The sequence below is a fragment of the Gordionus sp. m RMFG-2023 genome, chromosome 1, assembly GCF_954871325.1.
Source record: "Gordionus sp. m RMFG-2023 chromosome 1, tfGorSpeb1-WG-v2, whole genome shotgun sequence".
NCBI lineage: Eukaryota > Metazoa > Nematomorpha > Gordioida > Chordodea > Parachordodidae > Gordionus > Gordionus sp. m RMFG-2023.
Window position 1 is genome coordinate 31,334,186 of NC_088775.1, and position 25,425 is coordinate 31,359,610.

The following is a 25,425-nucleotide window of genomic DNA, read 5'->3' on the forward strand; positions in this document are numbered from 1 at the left end:
TTTTGAACGGGAAACGTAAAAAAATACATCTAAGCGGTTTTGGATAGAAAACTAAATTCTGAGTTCAATGATATAATAATATTCAAAATTACGTTTAAGATGTTAACCTTTCCCTTCTAAAATGTTTTCACGACAATTTATTTTTTGAATGGGAAACGTAAAAAAATACATCTAAGTGGTTTTGGATAGGAAACTAAATTCTGAGTTCAATGATATAATAATATTCAAAATTACGTTTAAGATGTTAACCTCTCCTATCTAAAATGCTTTCACGACAATTTATTTTTTGAACGGGAAACGTAAAAAAACACATCTAAGCGGTTTTGGATAGAAAACTAAATTCTGAGTTCAATGATATAATAATATTCAAAATTACGTTTAAGATGTTAACCTTTCCCTTCTAAAATGTTTTCACGACAATTTATTTTTTGAATGGGAAACGTAAAAAATACATCTAAGTGGTTTTGGATAGGAAACTAAATTCTGAGTTCAATGATATAATAATATTCAAAATTACGTTTAAGATGTTAACCTCTCCTATCTAAAATGCTTTCACGACATTTTATTTTTTGAACGGGAAACGTAAAAAAATACATCTAAGCGGTTTTGGATAGATATCTAAATTCTAAGTTCAATGATATAATAATATTCAAAATTACGTTTAAGATGTTAACCTTTCCTATCTAAAATGCTTTCACGACAATTTATTTTTTGAACGGGAAACGTAAAAAAATACATCTAAGTGGTTTTGGATAGGAAACTAAATTCTTAGTTCAATGATATAATAATTTTCAAAATTACGTTTAAGATATTAACCTCTCCTATCTAAAATGCTTTCACGACAATTTATTTTTTGAACGGGAAACGTAAAAAAAAACATCTAAGTGGTTTTGTATAGAAAACTAAATTCTGAGTTCAATGATATAATAATATTAAAAATTACGTTTAAGATGTTAACCTTTCCCTTCTAAAATGCTTTCACGACAATTTATTTTTTGAACGGGAAACGTAAAAAAATACATTTAAGCGGTTTTGGATAGGAAACTAAATTCTGAGTTCAATGATATAATAATATTCAAAATTACGTTTAAGATGTTAGCCTTTCCCTTCTAAAATGCTGACGCGACAAAACAATTATTTTATGAACCGGAAACGTAAAAAAATACATCTAAGCGGTTATAGAAAACTAAATTCTTAGTTCAATGATATAATAATATTCAAAATTACGTTTAAGATGTTAGCCTTTCCCTTCTAAAATGCTGACGCGACAAAACAATTATATTTTGAACCGAAAAGTAAAAAAATACATCTAAGCGGTTTTGGATAGAAAACTAAATTCTGAGTTCAATGATATAATATTATTTAAAATTACATTTAAGATGTTAGCCTTTCCGATCTAAAATGCTTTCGCGACAAAAAATTTGTTTTATGAACCGGAAACGTAAAAAAATACATCTAAGCGGTTTTGGATAGGAAACTAAATTCTGAGTTCAATGATATAATAATATTCAAAATTACGTTTAAGATGTTAACCTTTCCTATCTAAAATGCTTTCACGACAAAAAATTTTTTTTTACACCGGAAACGTAAAAAAATACATCTAAGGGGTTTAGGATAGGAAACTAAATTCTGAGTTCAATGATATAATAATATTCAAAATTACGTTTAAGATGTTAACCTTTCCCTTCTAAAATGCTTTCACGACAATTTATTTTTTGAATGGGAAACGTAAAAAAATACATTTAAGCGGTTTTGGATAGGAAACTAAATTCTGAGTTCAATGATATAATAATATTCAAAATTACGTTTAAGATGTTAACCTTTCCCTTCTAAAATGCTTTCACGACAATTTATTTTTTGAATGGGAAACGTAAAAAAATACATTTATGCGGTTTTGGATAGGAAACTAAATTCTGAGTTCAATGATATAATAATATTCAAAATTACGTTTAAGATGTTAGCCTTTCCCTTCTAAAATGCTTTCACAACAATTTATTTTTTGAATGGGAAACGTAAAAAAATACATCTAAGTGGTTTTGGATAGGAAACTAAATTCTGAGTTCAATGATATAATAATATTCAAAATTACGTTTAAGATGTTAACCTCTCCTATCTAAAATGCTTTCACGACAATTTATTTTTTGAACGGGAAACGTAAAAAAATACATCTAAGCGGTTTTGGATAGAAAACTAAATTCTGAGTTCAGTGATATAATAATATTCAAAATTACGTTTAAGATGTTAACCTTTCCCTTCTAAAATGTTTTCACGACAATTTATTTTTTGAATGGGAAACGTAAAAAAATACATCTAAGTGGTTTTGGATAGGAAACTAAATTCTGAGTTCAATGATATAATAATATTCAAAATTACGTTTAAGATGTTAACCTCTCCTATCTAAAATGCTTTCACGACAATTTATTTTTTGAACGGGAAACGTAAAAAAATACATCTAAGCGGTTTTGGATAGATATCTAAATTCTGAGTTCAATGATATAATAATATTCAAAATTACGTTTAAGATATTAACCTCTCCTATCTAAAATGCTTTCACGACAATTTATTTTTTGAACGGGAAACGTAAAAAAATACATTTAAGCGGTTTTGGATAGGAAACTAAATTCTGAGTTCAATGATATAATAATATTCAAAATTACGTTTAAGATGTTAGCCTTTCCCTTCTAAAATGCTGACGCGACAAAACAATTATTTTATGAACCGGAAACGTAAAAAAATACATCTAAGCGGTTTTGGATAGAAAACTAAATTCTTAGTTCAATGATATAATAATATTCAAAATTACGTTTAAGATGTTAGCCTTTCCTATCTAAAATGCTTTCACGACAAAAAATTTGTTTTATGAACCGGAAACGTAAAAAAATACATCTAAGTGGTTTTGGATAGGAAACTAAATTCTGAGTTCAATGATATAATAATATTCAAAATTACGTTTAAGATGTTAGCCTTTCCCTTCTAAAATGCTTTCACAACAATTTATTTTTTGAATGGGAAACGTAAAAAAATACATCTAAGTGGTTTTGGATAGGAAACTAAATTCTGAGTTCAATGATATAATAATATTCAAAATTACGTTTAAGATGTTAACCTCTCCTATCTAAAATGCCTTCACGACAATTTATTTTTTGAACGGGAAACGTAAAAAAATACATCTAAGCGGTTTTGGATAGAAAACTAAATTCTGAGTTCAATGATATAATAATATTCAAAATTACGTTTAAGATGTTAGCCTTTCCCTTCTAAAATGCTAACGCGACAAAACAATTATTTTATGAACCGGAAACGTAAAAAAATACATCTAAGCGGTTTTGGATAGAAAACTAAATTCTGAGTTCAATGATATAATAATATTCAAAATTACGTTTAAGATGTTAGCCTTTCCCTTCTAAAATGCTAACGCGACAAAACAATTATTTTATGAACCGGAAACGTAAAAAAATACATCTAAGGGGTTTAGGATAGGAAACTAAATTCTGAGTTCAATGATATAATAATATTCAAAATTACGTTTAAGATGTTAACCTTTCCCTTCTAAAATGTTTTCACGACAATTTATTTTTTGAATGGGAAACGTAAAAAAATACATCTAAGTGGTTTTGGATAGGAAACTAAATTCTGAGTTCAATGATATAATAATATTCAAAATTACGTTTAAGATATTAACCTCTCCTATCTAAAATGCTTTCACGACAATTTATTTTTTGAACGGGAAACGTAAAAAAATACATCTAAGCGGTTTTGGATAGAAAACTAAATTCTGAGTTCAATGATATAATAATATTCAAAATTACGTTTAAGATGTTAACCTTTCCCTTCTAAAATGTTTTCACGACAATTTATTTTTTGAATGGGAAACGTAAAAAAATACATCTAAGTGGTTTTGGATAGGAAACTAAATTCTGAGTTCAATGATATAATAATATTCAAAATTACGTTTAAGATGTCAACCTCTCCTATCTAAAATGCTTTCACGACAATTTATTTTTTGAACGGGAAACGTAAAAAAATACATCTAAGCGGTTTTGGATAGATATCTAAATTCTTAGTTCAATGATATAATAATATTCAAAATTACGTTTAAGATGTTAACCTTTCCTATCTAAAATGCTTTCACGACAATTTATTTTTTGAACGGGAAACGTAAAAAAATACATCTAAGTGGTTTTGGATAGGAAACTAAATTCTTAGTTCATTGATATAATAATTTTCAAAATTACGTTTAAGATATTAACCTCTCCTATCTAAAATGCTTTCACGACAATTTATTTTTTGAACGGGAAACGTAAAAAAAAACATCTAAGTGGTTTTGGATAGAAAACTAAATTCTGAGTTCAATGATATAATAATATTCAAAATTACGTTTAAGATGTTAACCTTTCCCTTCTAAAATGCTTTCACGACAATTTATTTTTTGAACGGGAAACGTAAAAAAATACATTTAAGCGGTTTTGGATAGGAAACTAAATTCTGAGTTCAATGATATAATAATATTCAAAATTACGTTTAAGATGTTAGCCTTTCCCTTCTAAAATGCTAACGCGACAAAACAATTATTTTATGAACCGGAAACGTAAAAAAATACATCTAAGCGGTTTTGGATAGAAAACTAAATTCTTAGTTCAATGATATAATAATATTCAAAATTACGTTTAAGATGTTAGCCTTTCCCTTCTAAAATGCTGACGCGACAAAACAATTATTTTTTGAACCGAAAACGTAAAAAAATACATCTAAGCGGTTTTGGATAGAAAACTAAATTCTGAGTTCAATGATATAATAATATTTAAAATTACATTTAAGATGTTAGCCTTTCCGATCTAAAATGCTTTCGCGACAAAAAATTTGTTTTATGAACCGGAATCGTAAAAAAATACATCTAAGCGGTTTTGGATAGAAAACTAAATTCTGAGTTCAATGATATAATAATATTCAAAATTACGTTTAAGATGTTAACCTTTCCTATCTAAAATGCTTTCACGACAAAAAATTTATTTTTTGAACGTGAAACGTAAAAAAATACATCTAAGCGGTTTTGGATAGGAAACTAAATTCTGAGTTCAATGATATAATAATATTCAAAATTACGTTTAAGATGTTAGCCTTTCCCTTCTAAAATGCTGACACGACAAAACAATTATTTTTTGAACCGAAAACGTAAAAAAATACATCTAAGCGGTTTTGGATAGAAAACTAAATTCTGAGTTCAATGATATAATAATATTCAAAATTACGTTTAAGATGTTAACCTTTCCTATCTAAAATGCTTTCACGACAAAAAATTTATTTTTTGAACAGGAAACGTAAAAAAATACATCTAAGCGGTTTTGGATAGGAAACTAAATTCTGAGTTCAATGATATAATAATATTCAAAATTACGTTTAAGATGTTAGCCTTTCCGATCTAAAATGCTTTCGCGACAAAAAATTTGTTTTATGAACCGGAAACGTAAAAAAAATACAACTAAGCGGTTTTGGATAGAAAACTAAATTCTGAGTTCAATGATATAATAATATTCAAAATTACGTTTAAGATGTTAGCCTTTCCTATCTAAAATGCTTTCACGACAATTTATTTTTTGAACGGGAAACGTAAAAAAATACATTTAAGCGGTTTTGGATAGGAAACTAAATTCTGAGTTCAATGATATAATAATATTCAAAATTACGTTTAAGATGTTAACCTCTCCTATCTAAAATGCTTTCACGACAATTTATTTTTTGAACGGGAAACGTAAAAAATCACATCTAAGCGGTTTTGGATAGGAAACTAAATTCTGAGTTCAATGATATAATAATATTCAAAATTACGTTTAAGATGTTAACCTCTCCTATCTAAAATGCTTTCACGACAATTTATTTTTTGAACGGGAAACGTAAAAAAATACATCTAAGCGGTTTTGGATAGAAAACTAAATTCTGAGTTCAATGATATAATAATATTCAAAATTACGTTTAAGATGTTAACCTTTCCTATCTAAAATGCTTTCACGACAATTTATTTTTTGAACGGGAAACGTAAAAAAATACATCTAAGCGGTTTTGGATAGGAAACTAAATTCTGAGTTCAATGATATAATAATATTCAAAATTACGTTTAAGATGTTAACCTCTCCTATCTAAAATGCTTTCACGACAATTTATTTTTTGAACGGGAAACGTAAAAAAATACATCTAAGCGGTTCTGGATAGAAAACTAAATTCTGAGTTCAATGATATAAATATATTCAAAATTACTTTTAAAATGTTAGCCTTTCCCCTATAAATGTCTTTCGCCACAAGATTTATTTTGTGAACCGGAAACGTAAAAAAATACATCTAAGCGGTTTTGGATAGGAAACTAAATTCTGAGTTCAATGATATAATAATATTCAAAATTACGTTTAAGATGTTAGCCTTTCCCTTCTAAAATGCTGACGCGACAAAACAATTATTTTTTGAACCGAAAACGTAAAAAAATACATCTAAGCGGTTTAGGATAGGAAACTAAATTCTGAGTTCAATGATATAATAATATTCAAAATTACGTTTAAGATGTTAACCTTTCCTATCTAAAATGCTTTCACGACAATTTATTTTTTGAACGGGAAACGTAAAAAAATACATCTAAGCGGCTTTGGATAATAAATTAAATTTTGAGTTCAATGATATAATTATATTTAAAATTACGTTTAAGATGTTAGCCTTAAGAAAAATCTTGGAAAGGATGCCTAATAGTCTGGATTTCTAAGTTATATTTTACTCTATATTTACTATTTTATTAATATCATAATGTAACTTTTTAGCTAGAATTCTTTAAAAATTTTACTTATGTTTAGATGTTTAAGCGTCTTAAGAAAAACAAATGATAAGTAAAGGAACTTTATTAGATACTTTATATTATATGTATATAAAAAATGTTTAAAATATAAATTTTAATAATTTAGTCATAATATTTTAAATTATTTGAATTTGGTCTGCTAAATATATATTTTCTTGGAAGATTAGCCTTGGAATATTTGTGGGATAGGAAAGTATCATAGGAAAAATTGGATATTGTGGTGATTAAAAATATTACATTGATTATTTTTATATTTTTAAAATAAATATTAAATATTTATTCGAAAAACATGTCTAGTTTTCTTTCTATTCTGTTTTATTTTAATCCAATAATAAATCTTTCATTCATATAAGTCAGTACAGGGAAGTATATCTACATCGATTGCAATACTAAAATATTCTCAAAAATAATAAATAATACAGATGCAACTACATTTGCGGAAATCGTATGCATCTATCATGTAGTTCAACATTCACAGAGCTATATCATCACAATGTGGGTCGAATCTTTTTCTCATGATAATTAACGACTCCAATATAAGCGCAAACCTTACTTGTGGCAGAACAAAAATGAGCAAGGCTATCACAAGTGTTTTAGTACCTGAATTCTAGAGGTCAATTCTAGACGATTTGAAAGATGGGCATCCACATGCAAATCTAACAGATGCATCTAATAAGGGAAATATTAAAACATTTCCCCCTTCGCTATTTCAACAAGAATAAGAACATTTCAATAAAATTGTTCAAATTTTTTCCTTGGATAGTGAAAAATCCAACAATGTTGCTAGCCACATAATGGTAAATATAGCTGATTCAGGGTTATCAATGATTTGCATGTCAGCTTTCTGCACTGATAATGCCTATGTAAATTTTTTCAAAAACCAAAGTTACCGAATTGAGGCAGCATAATAATAAATTAATACCAATTGGCTGTATATACTACACATAATTCTTGCAAGAAGACAATGAATGTACTATCTGTGGACATCGAAATATTTGTGATGAAATATTTTATCGAAATTAGTTCATCAACGAAAAGAGTTAATGAATTAAAAGAGTTGGTAAAGTGGTCTGACTTGGAATGGTGTGAGTTGTTGCGATATATACCTATGAGGTGGTTGTCATTAATACCTGCCATCGATAGAATTTTAAAATTTTACAAACTTAAAAAAACTTCGTTAAATAGAGATTTTAAAAGCTGTCTTAAAATTTTGAAAAATTTTTTCGAGTATGAAATGGCAGAAGCATATTTGGGATTCGTTTCACATGTAGGAAATCTACTTCTTGCAGTTAATATTCAGTTGCAATCAGAATATTCTTTATTAAAAAAAATTCATAAAATCATGCTACAGCTCTATTCATCTCTACAGTTAAAAATTGATAATAAATTTTATGGCGCTATTGCTAAAAATATTATATTAATATGTTCAAATTAATACATTTTTAAATGAAGCAGATATTTTTCTTAAGACAATTTTAGAATATTTACAATCAAAATTTGATTTTAATAACTCTATTTACAAATGTATAAATATTATAACCTTGGAACAGAAACCATCAATTGATGGTATTTATAATTTAATAAATATATTAAAAATACCGAAAGACATTGATTTCTTGTTTGAGGAGATTGTAATTCTCTCTATTTTTTATGATTCGCCAAAATAATTAAAGTTAGATGGTCTAAAAGCAGAGGAGTAATGGGTAGAATTTTTTCGTAATAACCAAAAATCCCCATGCTTGGAAAAAATATGCGAGTATGTTTTCTCCTTACCTCATTCTAATGCCTCATCTGAGCGCATTTTAGCCTGATGTGGACTGCCGGGGAGAGAAATCGGATTGCTTTAACATTAGAGGCCGAGCTAATGGTTACACAAATATATAATATGTCATGCCAGAAATAAAATATAATTAAGTTTTAGCAATGGTTCCATAAAATTTATTGTCAATCAATTTTTAACTGTAAAGATAAACACATCTGCAGTATAATTTTGTGAATCTTTATTAAGATTCTTCTGAGTGCAACTACACATAAACAGCATGTAGTAGATTTCCTACATGTGAAATCATTCCTAAATAAACCTTTGCCATTCATTATTTAAAAAAATTTTCAAAATGTTGGAACAGCTTTTATAATCTTTATTTAAGAAATATTTTTTTAAAGGTTTATAAAATTTTAAAATTCTATCGATGGCGGGTAATAGGATCATATCGCAACCAAGATTGTGCTGACTCAATTCTTTAAATACACTCTGTTTTTACCAAATTCAATGAGGCATTATCAGATCATAAAGCTGACATGCAATTTATTGATATTCTAGAATCTGCTATATTTGCCATTATATGGTTAGCTATGTCTTTGATTTTTCACTATTTGAGGGGAAAAAATTTAATAGTTTTATTGAAACGACCTTAATTTTGTTGAAATAGTGGAGGATCAAGGGAGATATTTTAATATTTCCCTTATTAGATGCATCTGTTAGAATTGCATATGTAGGCCCATACCTCCTGGATTTAGGTCCTAAAGTATTGATGATAGCCTTGCTCATTTTTATTCTTCAAGTATTGTTTTCAGTTATATTAGAGTCGTTATATATTATGGGAAAAAGATTCTACCAACATTGTAAAGATAAGTTTATCTGTGAATGTTGTACTACAAGATAAGTGATTACAATTACCGCTACTTTAGTTGCATCTTGTATTATTTCTTATTTTTGGAGTACCTTATTATGTATTTAAACGTGATACGTGATAATTAAGCGCCTATCCCTATAATGTGTTATACACACACGGTAGATTTCCAATTGCGGTCGTTTTATGGGACATTCGCATAAAATATATTTTTAATTGTAAAATTAAAATCGTTCTTTTTTTATAAAATTTTATCTTGTTTACATTCTTTTATATTTAAAAAAGATCGTTGGTTTTTTTAAATTAATATGTTTTAATTAATCAAGATATTATTTTATTTTGAAAAATAGTTATAGACTTTGTATTTATATAAACTAATTATAAAAAATAATAGGCGGATAATTAAGTCAATTCAAAATCCCGGCCGATGGCCATCAAAAAATATTTTTTTAGCAATTTTTATATTTCTACCGCAATTTTCATATTTCTCCCGCATAATATTAAATATCTCCCGCAATTTGAAAATTTTGACCTGGCAACCCTGGGTATGAGGCTGCCCATGAAGCTTGAATTGCTATGGCGTGTCTTTGTCTAAGAAAAAGCCAACGCGAGGTTCATCCGTAAGCTTACAAATGTGCGAGCCAAGTTCCTTGAAAGGAAAATGCAAAATTTCCGAAGGTTGTTAGGTTGTGGAAATAATAGGAATGAATATGCATTCTTGTGATATTTCAGAATATTTTGCTATTTTAAGTAACTCCCTTTTCTCCACAATGTTAAATGTAATTAAATTTAAATACCTGTTTTTTTAATTCTATGAAATCATTGCTTTTTAAAAATTTAAACTCTTTAACTCTTTTATTTAAAAGCAGAGTTGTTACGACGCTCCTGGAGCACCGCTACATTTTTCCAAAAACACCTCCCCTACTACCCTCAGATGGAACCCCTTTTGAATGATGGAAACAATCCTCAAAAAATTTAGAATCTCTAAAGATTATCTTACGATTTTTTGTAAATCTTATCCATCGATTATTCTCTTCCACTTCTAATATGATGATGGATAAAATATCTTCTATGAATGAAAAAATGTAGACTTATGGCATTTAAAAATGTAATACCGAAATAAGATGGATTGGTTACGGCAATATTCAAAGGAATTACAAGCATTTTTTACCCACAAAGGCTAAGATGGAGCTTGTCTAGTAAAATAATACAAAGTACGCTTTCACACTTGAAAAGAAAAGGTCAAACGTAAATCACATACGAATTATAGCGCTTTGGAGAAACACTGTTTTTTAAAAAATAATTTATAACAAATTTCTTGTATGAAAATTTGATTAAAAAATTAAATGTGCCTATATATTACTCATTCGTAGATTATAAAGATTTTTTAAAGCATTATTCCAAATAGAAGTAATCATTAAGATTATTTTATAGTAATAGAAAATTAAGGAGGGTGTTTTGTCAATTTAAAAGAAATGAAAGCAAATTTTGATATAGATATCAATATAAAAGTAATAGAAAAAAAACAAAATTTTACGCAATAATATTTTAACTCCTTTACGACAATGACACTATCCATCTTCGGGCAAGAGTTATGTGTCTCAAACACAACACCATTATGTTACGTGTTAAACGTATGTGTATATCTGATCAAAATTTTGAAAAACAATTTTTGATAATTATTGTAAATTTTATTTAGTGCATTTTAAAATTTAATTGTCAATATATTTCTCAATCATAATATATTTACTTTTATAAAAAAGTAACGTAACGCGTTTCTTTTAGGGAAAGTAACGAAAAAGTAAAGACGTTACATTTTTCAGGTGATATAAAGCACATATTTTAGATAATATTTTTTAGAACCAGCACTTGGTAAAATAAATGCCTAGTTGTTAAATATTTACATTACATAAGAAACAAAATAAAGGAATGAAATAAATATTAAATATTTATCTCTTCTCTGTACCAGTAATGTCAAGTTCAATTAAAATTTGGATGAGCTTCGAAAAATTTTTCTGTCCTATTTTTTGGTAAATTTTGGATTGGAGTTTTATTTATTTAAAATAAGCCCTGCAAATTTAAAAAGATTATCGAAGTCCCCAATTTATACATCAATTAAATCTGAGCTTCAATTTAATAATTTCTCTACCTATCATTTTCACAATATGATAGTATCTTAACCTAGATGCAAAGTATACTTGATTCAAATACTAATTTCTAAGTTATGGTTGTTAAATTTTAAACTTATTTCTTTCATTCCAGTTATATATATCAGAGACCAGCAGAGGTACCATTTGCACTGCCCGGCACGGATTTTTCATCTCAACTCCATGAAGTTTTTAGAAATATATTAAAAATTTAAATCAGTCGGAGATTGAGGCTTTTCACAATTGCCTTCAAAAATAGTTGGCCAATTTTTCATTTGGTAAATTTTGTTATGCAATATATAAAGTCCTTTTCTGATAATCTTTAGAATATAAAATATATTGTGTTGTCATGAATTTGATATTTGTCATTAGTTGGCAAAAATAATATCACGACTTTTAGTAACTCTTAGATAGCGCCCTTTTTTGTTTTTAATGCTAATGATTGAGCTATTAAATGATATAATTATATGTATATATTCCGAAATAGGAAATTTGCAATTCAACGTGGTCTCCTCTATTTGATAAAAATTGTTTTATTAAATGTTTTCTTTCCAATATGTCACAAATCTGTACTTTTTTGCTATCTACTAAATTATAAAATATCAAGCCTACGAACCGATTTAACAATTCTCATATTTTAAGATTGACCTATATCGCTTAGAATTAAGATATAAGGCTTAAAAAAAATCCTCAAAAGTCGAGAATACTCAACATTTAGAAAATACTGAATATAATTTTTTAGAAAATTTTCTTTATTTTAACGGCAGGGTTATTTTTGATAATTTTCAGGGGATTTCCCCCTATATTTAATTTAAAATCTAAAAAATGGGAAATTTATTACCGGGGAATAATTTTGTATGGAAATTTATTTTCTAGGAAATTATTTTCCAGGGGATTTCTTTCCACTTACCATTCAAAAAACTAATATTTATTTTGTTCCTTTTTCGTAGGCATAGATCACTTGGAGTAGTTATCATGAATTTTCGGAAACAAAAATAACCTGTTAAATTTTTTTTTTAAATCGTTTTAAATTTAGAAATAATTAAGTTTTTGAATTAAATTTTTTAAGGTGTTTTTCTTTTATTTTTTTGAAATATATTATGGATTTAAAATTAACTTATTTTTCGTTTATATGATTTCTCGTTGATGACTACTGGGCAGTCAAACAATATTATTTTTGGTCCGAGCCCTAAATGAGACAATAAGATCAATATCATGTTTCCTTTATAATTTATAACGAATATGATAATTTTTTGGTGTATCGCCCAAAAGTATGACTATTCCAATTTCCGTAATCGAATTTTTTCTTTCTCAAATTACATCACTTAATGCCATGAAATATGATCAATAATGTTACGAATCAAAATCTCAAGAGGGCAATGAAAAGTCGATTATAGAACTTTTAAAAATATAAACTTATATAATTTTTTAGAATTCTTAAAATAATTTAATAAAATTTTTTGGCAAATTTTATCAACAGGGTCCTAAGTTACACACACTCAAAGTTGCACAAACAAAATTCGAACTTTTCAAAATGTAAAAATTTATATTAAACTTTGCAATTAAACAAAAACAAGAAAACATCAACATTTAAAATTAATTAAGTCAAATATGCATTGGAAACTGATGGGCTGCAACTTATTTTTTTCTCATTGAAGCTGCAACGTACACCCTATCATTTTGCAGATTAACCAGTGGAGTTACTGTAAACAGCCTTTTATCTATGAACCATATAAAATGAACTAACTTCTGAGGGTAAGTTGTTTGGCAGGTACTAGACGGGCAATCTTATTCGTGTCGAGTAGACCCTGGGTTTGTTTCATTTTTAAAAATTTCAGATGCAGTTCTTTGTGGATAATTTGATGCACTGAAGTTTGTGAAATATCCGTTCTCGAGATACTTGACAAATTCTTCTGTGGGTGCCAGTTCAGTCTTGGCTCAATACGAATGTTTATCAATCGTCTGCTTAAATGTAAAAATCAATAAATTAATTTTTAAATGTAGAAAAGTTCGAATTTTGTTTGTTCAACTTTGAATGTGCATAACTTTGGACCCTGTTCATAGGGATTAATGAAATTTGCAGAAAACATTTATAATTCATCCTATATAATTTTATTGATTTATTTTTAGGATTAACAGATTTATTGGTAAAACAAAAAGGATATCAGTTCTATTGGAACACAGTGCATTTAGAACCTGTCAATATTTGGAAAAAATTAATAAAACGGAAGGATATTAAAGAAAATTAATGCGTAGAAGGGTTTACTCTAACCATACAATTATCAAATTACGATAAAGATATTTATAATTAATCTAGCAATAAAATTTATCATAATTTCGAGTATAAATTGAATAAAAAGGTTGCAAATGTGTGTGATATTAATTAAAATCATAATATAATTTTTTTTTATAGAGTAATAAAAAAAATATATATTATGCATTTTTAAATATAAGGAACCCAATATTTTTGAAAATGTTATATTTCTCGATAAAAATATTATCTTCATAACTTGATGTCTACAAAATGTGAAATAATTAGGCAATCTTCATCATTGTATAAGTTGTGTAAATACATAGTAGTATAATTAATAAATTTAATTTTTTTAAAAAAAATTTAACAATTTATTACATTAATTAATAATTTTTTTTTAAAAAAAAAACAAAATATATAACACGAAATCTTTAAGTAATTACATTTCAATAATAAGATCTAGATTATACGGCAATAAATAAATGTAAATTTTCATAAAATTACGTATAATGGGCAAAAAACTGTAAATAAAATAATAAAATAAGAGATTTTCATATATGAATGATAACGACAAATATGTTTAACAATTAGTTGTGTTTTTAAATAACATTTTTTAATAAACATTTAAAAACCCCATAACGATTTTAAAATAATGATTGAATTTTTCAATTTCAAATTTCTGCATTATAACATCTTTTCGAAGGATGACATGATGTCGCTCTGTCTATTGATATCGATTAATCCGGCATTCTTATTATTTATAAATTTGGTAGGATAGATTAATATAGTAAGCTAGATAAAATAACAATATATATGATTCAATTACCTCATTCTGAGCACAAACAAGGTGATAAACAGAGATTTTATAAAAGAAAATTAATTAGTCAAAATAAAAGAAAACGAGAGGAAAATAACAATTTTGCAAAAAATCATAATTTATTACTTTTGTTTTTATTAAATATCTCCCCCCCCCCCCCAATAAAATATTTATGGCATCAATTTTTAATTTGAAAAATATATATATAAGTTAAAAAATAATGTTCTCACCATTTCCCTCCGCCGTTTTTCCATCTCCTTCAGCCTCTGGCGTTCTCGGGCCAAATCAGGTGAAGCTGAGTTAGGGAGGTCAGGTAAATGGCTGGCTGTAGGGGGAAGGATAGCTTTTTTGAAGGAAGGCGGCAGATCTCCCGGAATAGAGGAAGGACTGATAAAGTATGCTGAGGCTGCAGTAGTGCCGTTAGAAATTACGGAATAATGGGGTATATTGGGAGAAACGGCATGTTCGGACTCACTGTAAAGTTGTGATGGGGGTACGAGAAATAAAAATTATAGACTTAGATAGAATGGGTGGGTTCAATATCTTTTAAAAAACGTATACTATATATAAAAAATATTACTTCTTTTTTAGTTTTTCCATGCTATTTTTTTCAACTTGTTTGTTTTTCTCCTCCTGTTCCTTTAACTGCTTTTGCTGTATTTTTTTAAAAAAATTGTAAACCAAATCGACTAATTACGGATAATCATAGATAGGTGTTCTGTTCTATACACATTTTAAAAAGTAGCTCTAAATTAAACATAAAGTGCATTAATTTAAAAAAATATATATACAATTAAAATATAGATAGTAGGAAAACTAATTAAAAGTAAAAATTATTAAATTAAAAAAATATATATACAATTAAAATATAGATAGTAGGAAAACTAATTAAAAGTAAAAATTATTAAATTAAAATTTTAACTACTTAGTAAAAAAAATGATCATAACTAACCCTCTCTTCCTTTTCCAGGGCTTGTTTTCTAAATGCTTCAAAGCTGTTGTGAACGAAGTCTTTAATTTTGGTGCCGGAGCTGGTATCGGAAGTGTAAATCATCGATAAAGGACTCAAGCTGGAGATAGGAGCACTAACGACAAGGTTAAAAATGGTTGTGACTATGTTTTTGGCTGCAGTTTTTTTTAAATGAAGATTTATTGTTTTTTTTTATTTATCTATAATAAGGAGAATGAAATTCATGTCTCAGATGGTTACATAACACTGGGAGAGAATTCAGCAGTAAAAAGTGTAATTTTTAATTTGTCGATAGATAATATGGTAAGGAGAATATATTGTGGAAAAAAAAGGTAAAAACTAGAGGAAATTCGAATAAACAATTAAAAGGCTAATAATATAATTTCTTAAATAAACTCACTATAAAACATGATAGTGTTTAGCAACGTTACTATGGGGCCTAAAATTATAAAACTTGACCCTTTAAATTGCGATCAGGAAAATGAAGGATTTTTTTTGTTATTTTTTAAATCAAGTCAAAAAGTTTATATTATCCTTAAAAAAAATAGGCCCGGTTACCAGGGTTGGGCAAATTTTCAGAAAATTGTATTCGGATATAGATACTTTATAATATTTTGTATTTAAGATACAAGATACTTTAGAAAAATTTCAATAAGATATAAGATACAAGATACTTGTATCTTTTTTAAAAAGTATCTAAGATACAAGATACTTTTTTAAAAAACTTTAAATAGTCAAAATCAAAATGTATAAAGCTTTATTTTCTTATCTATAATATAAATTTATAAAATTAATTTAAAATAAATTGTAGAGAATAACAAATTTATTATATAAGATAATGCGATATTTTTTTTAATAATTGTATAATTAGTAAATAATAATAAATCAACATCATAAATCAGCATTATTTTTTAATATTTTTAATTTTTCAAATAATTTATCGTTCAATCTTTGATGATATGGTCTATTAACCATATTAGCAAACGGGGGCAGAGGAGGGTAATATTGTGTTATATTTAATAAATATTTCTTTTATATATTTATAACTATTTAACATATTTATACTGCGCCTGTCATCTTTCATATAATTTAGGACCTCTTGGATGTGGTACTTTTAAAACAAAAGTAATCATCATCTTCATCAATTGAAGATTTTGTTGACGTATTAATTTCAATATTATTTTTAAAAATAATGAAAGCTTCATGTATTAACAAATCCTGAAAGTATTTTTTTTCTTTTTCACCATCAATCCAACGATTTTTAAAATAGGGATGAGAAATAGTTGCCAAAAATGCGCTTTTAAAGTTATTATCATCATATATATTTTTAAATCTTTTATTTAAAGAATTTTCTAGGCAATAGCTAATGGTTTGTATGAATTTAATTTGTAATTTTTTTAACGACATTTAATATTGGAGCTGATTCTCCATAATAGCAGTTGATTTCACTTTGTATTTTGTGAATCGCTATAGCCAATGGGGACATTATATTGCAATATTCTTCTAAATATTGAATTTCAATATCTCTTAATTTTGGAAATTCTAATTTTGACATAATTTAGAAGTTCGCCTTTAAATTTTAATAAACTACTAAGACTATCAAACATTTGTGCAGCAAGGTGTAACTAATTGTTTTCCTAAAACTGCTTTGAAAAGTTCTGCAGTTTTAGGCCCATTACTAGCATTCCATAGCTTAGTACATTTGGCTATTGCGGGATGATGAATTTTAGAAATGTTAGGAGAATCCTCAATAGCTTTCTCGACATCTGTTGTGGCAATAAGACTTATCGTATGGCACAGACAACGAATGTGGGAATATGAAATGATAATTATAAATGTGATTTATTAAATAATTATATATTATAATTTTAGATGCTTGACAAAATTTGATGACGAGTCTGCAGAACCACTTATAGATATGGCATTCTTTACATTCTGCTTTTATTATGATCATGTTGAAGTACTTTAAAAAATTTCCAATTTAAAATACATAATTTAAATTTATAGTTATATTTTTCGATTGGAGAATCATCTGAAGATGAAGATAAACATATTATTCTATTTTCTTCTTTCATTATTTTAAAATAGATGGATATAAAACGATTCAAATAAAATATGGAAGTTCTAATTGTTAGCAAATTGCTATATGACGACCAATGTCATATATCATAAATTATCTTAAAATATCTAAATTCTGATTAAATTATTCATTTAAATTTTAAAACAATATCATTTAAATTTTAATAATATTTAAATTAACTAATATAATTTTTTTAAAGTATCTGTATCTTTTTGAATACAAAGTTGGTTAAAATACAAATACTTTTAAATAATATGTATCTTAGATACTGGATACAAGATACTTTCCAAAATTTTAAAAAAGATATAAGATACTTTGTATCATATAAATATCCGCGATACTGCCCAACCCTGCCAGTTACTATATTATTTTTTTGAAAAAAGGACATCTAAACTATCTTTTTGAATAAAATTATTTACAATCATATATTTTTAATATATCAATAATTAGGCCAATAACAACAAAAAGAATTATTTTCGAACTTTGACCTCTATGACTGTTACTGCTAGGAGTCTAAGAATTATTTTCAAGCTTTGACCTCTATGACCGTTAGGAGTCTAATATTTGCATGAGTCTTAATACATTAACCTTACTTTACATATTAAATTTTTGAAAAATCTTAAAGAGTCGGTCGAGACACAATCAATTTGACAAGGAATCGCCCTAAGCTTTTCCTTAAGTCATCGCATAAAAAACTATTGAGGTTTCGTCGTAACGTTTTAATTTGGTAAAATAACTAAGTGGGGGAGGGGGGGGGGGAATAGGATCACAAATCTCGATTATATTTATTATTGTTGTAAAAAATTACCATCAGTGGAATTGAGGGAGTTAGTGGTGCGAGGCATGGCTGGTATAATTTTGTTCAGGCCTATGCGAGCGGAAATGTCGGCTAGCCCATTGTGCTCCGAAACGAGCGGAAAAGTGGTCTCGTTTTTATCGAAGTTTTTTGTGGTCGCGATAGAAGGCGGATCGACAGAAGGGGTAGAGATGTTGAGAGTCTAAAAGATATAAATCAATAAAAAAAATTCGTAATTGATGATCATTTAATATATGATACTTCAGCTAATGTGTTTAAGCAATATAAATCAATTACATTAGGTGATCAATTCTTAGTAAACTAGAGACTTAAGCTTATAGGTTTTATTTAAATAAAAACATAAAACTGGGGAAACATCCCAGAGCTTTTCAAATTGTTAATACAAATAGACCTATCAATATTTTGATCAGGTTTGTTCAAAAATCCCGCATTTTATATTAAACTATGTTTTCCCAAAGTTTCATGTATTTTTATTGAAGGATCTTTATGAAATAAACATTTTTAAAGGCAAAAACGATTTCAATTCTTAAATTTTTTTAAAAAATTATATAATATATATGCGCTATATTTATATAATCGTTAATTGTTTTTTATATGACCTTTATTTTATATCCCTTTTTTAATAATAAACTTAATGAACAAAAAAAATATACTAATTTAAATTAGAGATCCGAAACAAAGGCATTTTTGCCTTTTCTCTTCCGTTCCGACCAAAAAAAATGTGTTCCAGTTTATGTTTCAGAAAGGTCTGGAACACGCTACTGCAAAAATAGTTAATTTTATTTCATTTTATTAGAATCCCGAAAAAAATCTTATAAAAAAAATTTCAAAAAAATATCAAATTGTAAAAAAAAGCATTTTATCAAAGTTGTCACTTGTGAACTTGAAATTGTGAATATATTTGCTCATATAAAATTCGGCTTCGAGAATTCACTAAAGATATCATCTTGGCTATGTGATTTATAGGCTTTTAATTTCTTTATTAAATAAATTAGTACCCAATCCCCACTAAACTAGAGATAAGATTTTTTTCGATTCCAAAGAAATCCAATATGGAATGAGGTTCTCTCCTTGGTATAGTTTATAGCATTATTGAAAATATTACCTGACCATTGAATTCATAGTGGCGCGATTGCATTGCGATTTAACAGCTGATTGATTTTTAAAATCTGTTTATGAGATCAATTTTTATTTATTAATATTAATTTTATCTTTAATTCAAATTTTAATAATAATCTAAGAAATAATGATTTTAATAAAGAATAATTGATCTCATAAACAGATTTTAAAAATCAATCAGCTGTTAAATCGCGATCGCAATCGCGCCACTTTAACGTTTTGATTACTTAGGGAGTCAAGGTTTAGTTTCCTTCATTTTAAGTTTTTTTACAATTATTTATAATATAATTTAGGATTGTTATTATAATAGCAGATGATTATTTTATGATCAGTTAAATGCGACATCATGAAGAACTTTTACATTATCAATTCATACAAGTCGCCTAAAATGAACTATTCATTATTTGATTCGATTCGTATTTTACAAATACGAATAATACAATTATTCGATTGGAATGAGAAAAATTATTATTCGATTCGTGATATCCGAAATTATTTGTAAATATTCGTTTATAACCGTAAATTTTTGAAAATATTTTATTTTTTCGTTAGTTTTCGTAATTAAGTAAAAATTTATAATAATTATTAAATTTTTCTGGTGGATTTTTTAAATTTAATTTCACTCTATTTTATTATTATTTCTTTTTTATCTTCATGAAGTAAAACATTTAATTGTTGTATATATGATAATTTAATTAATTTTTTTAAATATTAATATTATTATGTATATTGGATAAGGTTATGAAATCATTGGGTTTTATTTCGCTTGTTATTTCCGGCAAATTTAGATATGCTAATGACAGTTAGCTTAGTTTTACTAGAATCATTAGATGTCATTTTAAAAAATTATGTTTATAATCTATTTTTAATAACCATTAGAAAAAAAATTCGAATCAAATCAAATATTCGACGAATAGAATCGAATAATAATTTTTGTTCAATTTGTTTTTTTTGAAGACCTACATTCAAGACTTGTTTTAGGATAAACACAACGGTCAATTTGGACCAAGAATTGTAGAATGGGCTATAATGTAGAGATCTGCAAAGCCCGACCCGACCATAAAAATTCTTCAAAAATTATAATTTTTTAAAATTAAATTAAATAATTTCTTGTCTAGTCTCTCCCCTCATTTATTTTAATATACTCCATAATTGTTGTTTTATTCAAAAACTTTTTACATAAATATTTAATGCTTTGCTATTAATAAAATAAAAATATTAACATCTTATCAAACTGTTCTTTATTTATTATAAAATATTAGCAATAGATAACATTAGTACATCAGACAGGTAAAATTATTAAATTTTATTATATATCACGGGCGTGCCGTATTTTAGTTTGTAACCCGGGCCGGGCTTAAAATTTTTTTAAAAAATATACCCAGGCCGAGCTTGAAATTTTTTTTAAAAAAAAATATCCGGACCAGGCCGTATATTTTAAAACAAAATAAATCGCAATTATTAGCTATAAAAATCAAAAATATATAATTTTTAAAAATTCGGGCCCAGCCGTGCAAATGATACCAATAAAATTAAATCTTAAGCAACATTAATAATATTTAAGAAAATAAGCCATTAACCTCAAACATGGGTGGGGTGCAGTAGTTGGGAAATATTGATGATTTGTTATTCTTATATAATAATTATGAATGAAAATATAATTTTATTCTATATATTTAATAATATTTCTACCTATTTTATAGAAAATTATAATTTTAATATACAGATTTTTTGAATTCCAAATTAACATTTTGATTAATTAATATTTAATACTATTTGTTAATAAATTACAATATTATATTTCTTTGTATTTTAAGAGCTGTTTAAATAAAATAATAAATTCACAAAAATTTTAACAAGTTATTTATAATCCAATTACAAATATACATATAATATAGATTTAAATGTAGATAATAAAAATGTGATCATCTGAAAATTCCAAAATAATTTAACGAGCTAGAGATTTTTCGTAAAATTCTAACGGATCAGGCCTGAAACGCTACCATTTTAACGGCCTGGACTGGGCAAAAAATAAATTTCGGGCATGCTTGGCAAAAAGTTTCGGGCCGGCTGTGCTGATCTCTGCTATAATGAATATAAATTCATCTGAGGTTAGAATGTTCAAAAATTTTTTCGTAATACAAAGATCGAGATCAAGAAATAACTTCTGAAAAATTTCCCACCAGCATCCGGTAGTTTAAGGTTTCCATGTCTAGAGAGTTGTAATTTTTTAATCCCACACGTTCCATTTTAGTAGGGATATACCGATATTTCCTCCATTATAAAATACCGATTATCGGCCAAAATAAAATTTTCCGGTCCGATCCTATATAAAATGACGTCTTTAGCAAAAATAAAATGAAATTTTTAAAAAAAGTTATATGTAACTTCACTTATTTTTATAAATAAAATCGAAATCCATCTTTATGTATACTTTTTTAATAATAATAATTAATTAATAAACATTCTGCCTTATTTTTATTTTTTTGTGCATTCATTTTGTTTATAAAAGTGGTCGATAATCTCATCATAATCTCTTTTTAGTGAAGCTGGTGATGTTGACAGTTACCATCGCCGCAGGCTAACTGATAAATTTGTAATTTTGGTATTTCTAAAAAGAAATCTTCGAAATGTTAAATATTATTTTAATTATTTATTTCAAATTTCATAATATATTTGTTTTTCACTTATTATGTATATAGATTAATGTTATATAAAAGTGATTTAACAATAAAAATATTTTATATACTTTTAGAATTGCAATTAAATTGAATATAAAATATAACTGATCATTATAATATATTCAAATGACATAAGTTATGGTAGAGTTAAATTATAGATGTTATACTAATAAAAAGTATATTATAAAATTAAAAGCATTGGTATCTTTACAGAATACAAAATTAGATATGATATCGGATCGGTAATCGGCCGATATCAATTTAATATCGGGGATATCGGATAGGCCTCCAAAAAGTGGTATCGGTACACCCCTACATTGAAGTCACCCGTCATTAATAACTCTGATAAGGAGATGACACCCTTCTACTCTCTATTACATAATAGCTTATTTATAAATAATGTGGCTACTCTCTATTACATAATAGCTTATTTATAAATGTGGCTTTTAAGAGTAAGTCACGTGCTTAAAATATTTAGGAGTCACATTAGACAGGAAAGTTAACATTTGGAAGATATAATGAAAAAGATGATTGCTGTTAGACTTAAATATCGTTCATTTATAAAGATTCAGTCTTACATCCAACTATCTATTTAGTTAAAGGTTAGGCTATTCAAAATCTTGGTATTATCTTCATTATATTATGGCACTGAAACTTGGAATGATACTAAAATTCACAGCAAAAAAGCCCAATCTTTTATCAATAAATGTCTGTTACTTTACCAAAACCTTCTACCAATATACTTAATCTAGTTCTTTTGGAAAAATGCAATAATCTCCCTATATGTATATATATATATCAGATGATAAAATATAATTAATAGGCCACTTCCAAAACAATCTCCAATTGAGTTAGAAGGGGATAACTTATTTATTCCCAATAAATATATATATATAAATAAAAACTAGATTAAAAATATTAATTTTTGCCAAAGTTATAGCTCTGCCAATTTAGCGCTATTTGCATATATAGATGTAATTTTTGCTCATATGCATAGCCTAACCTATCATCTTATTTAATCACGTGTTGTATTATCCTCCTTTTTATTTTTTTGCTTTCCTTATTGAAATAAGTAAAATATTTTCACGCTAAAGCTAGGTGCCCCCATTTCTGGTATTAGTGATAGATCATGTCATCTAACGTTTCCTATCATTTCATATTTATAAGCCATATTTAAAAAATAGATTAAAATAACTCAAATCTAATATAAAATAAAAAATATTCTAAAATCTCTAGATACTGCTACAACCTCATATCTATACCATCATGCTACCACAGCCTTACAGGAGAAAGTATCTGCAATTATATAAAGTAATATTTTATCTTGATATAAAAAAATTATAACTTCATATAAGATATTGACACGATTTTGGAAAGAGACAAATAAAAAGATGATGAAAGTATGTTATTATTTGTAGTTCATTTTTAAATTTCTTTTATTAGTTTCCAATTTAAAATATAATCAAAAAATATTTTTTTTACTATTATAGATAAAGAGAATATGGAGAGCAAAATATGCAATCTAATGAATGAAAAGGCATGGTACTATTTTCATACAATATAAATTCAGGTATTTATATATTTTTTTTATTACCTTATTTTAATTTAGCAAATAGAAGTTTTTAAGAATCCAAAGAAAATATTTATACCAGAAATTAAACCCATGGCCTATTCAAATCTTTGAAATATAGAAAAGGCAGTTTGGATTTTATCAAGATTATCAAAAATATGAAAAACAGCAATTCCCATTGACAAAATATTGATATAAATTATATATTTTGCTTATTATACTAATAAAGCTTATTCATGTTTGTCACAATATATTATATTATAAAATTAGATTTAAGACATAGTTTTAAAAAAAAATGTTAAAATTTACAAGAAACAGAGTTAATTTAAAAAAAAAAATGTTAGAATTTACAAGAAACAGAGTTAATTTAAAAAAAAAACAATGTTAGAATTTATAAAAAACAGGTTTGATTACAAAAAACAAGGTTGGTTTTAATAAAACAGTTAGAATTTACAAAAAAAGGTTAGTTTTAAAAAACAATGTTAAAATTTACAAAAAAAGTTAGTTTTTAAAAAATGTTAGAATTTACAAAAAACAGTTAATTTAAAAAATAAATGTTAGAATTTACAAAAAAAAGTTAGTTGTAAAAAAACAATGTTAGAATTTACAAAAAAAAGGTTTGATTACAAAAAAGGTTGGTTTTATTAAAACAATGTTAGAATTTACAAAAAACAGATTTACAAAAAATAAGGTTATTTTTAAAAAACAATGTTAGAATTTACAAAAAAAAGTTAGTTTTAAAAAAAACAATGTTTGAATCTATAAAAAAAGCCTCCATGGAGGTACCTAGCCTATAATTTTCTTAATTTACCACCAAATAGGGGCACCTAGCATATAATTAACTTATTTACCCCCATTTGGGGGCAAGCACCCTAAAATTTCCTATTTACCCCTGTTTGGGGGCACCTAGCCTATATTTTTCTTATTTACCCCCAAATGGGGGCACGCAGCCTAAAATATAATTTTCTATTTAATCCCAAATGGGGGCGCGCAACTTTTGCCATGTTCTCATTCCATATTTATTCCAAATTTGTCAAGGTTAATTTTTTTATCTTAAAGTATTCTTAGTATAATTTTCATGTGTAATCTTTAAATAAAGTTATATAAATTGAATTTGAAATTAATCAATGAAATTTATAACAATTTTTTAATAATTAACTTGGTCATAATTTAAAAAAATTATTAGGCATTACTTGTTCATTAAATATCGAGATAAAAATTATTATTTTTACTTTACCTAGCCCTTTAACTTCAAATGAAAGAAAAAGATTAAGGGAATGTTATATCAATATTAAAAGTGATTTGAAAAGAGCAAGGATGGTTTAGAATGATCATTCTAATAAATGTATATTTCAATGTCATAAAAAAGTTAATGTAGATCAGAATAAAATTATTCATGAGGCTTTTTGGAACTTAGCTGATGAAGCTAAAGGATCTTTTTATAGCAAATTTATTGTTAGGACTCCAAGTAAGAGAAGGGTAAAAGATTCTTTAAATTATAAAAACTA

General features: G+C 26.5%; 1 protein-coding gene across 3 annotated transcripts in view; it reads right to left on the reverse strand.

Annotated features, from left to right (window-relative positions):
* Positions 1-14,305: 14,305 nt before the first annotated feature.
* Positions 14,306-25,425, reverse strand: part of LOC135922337 (bromodomain-containing protein 4A-like) — a 59,102-nt gene continuing 47,982 nt past the window's right edge. For 2 of the 3 annotated variants that reach the window (XM_065456722.1, XM_065456721.1), the window contains exons 20-24: positions 18,539-18,728; positions 15,633-15,805; positions 15,261-15,334; positions 14,911-15,154; positions 14,307-14,613 (exon numbers count right to left, since the gene is read on the reverse strand). In XM_065456722.1, the coding sequence (XP_065312794.1) occupies positions 14,548-14,613; positions 14,911-15,154; positions 15,261-15,334; positions 15,633-15,805; positions 18,539-18,728 (747 nt within the window). In that variant the 3' untranslated portion in view covers positions 14,307-14,547. Of the gene's footprint in view, positions 14,614-14,910; positions 15,155-15,260; positions 15,335-15,632; positions 15,806-18,538; positions 18,729-25,425 lie in introns of all 3 variants that reach the window. The other variant, XM_065456723.1, reaches the window with a different exon arrangement.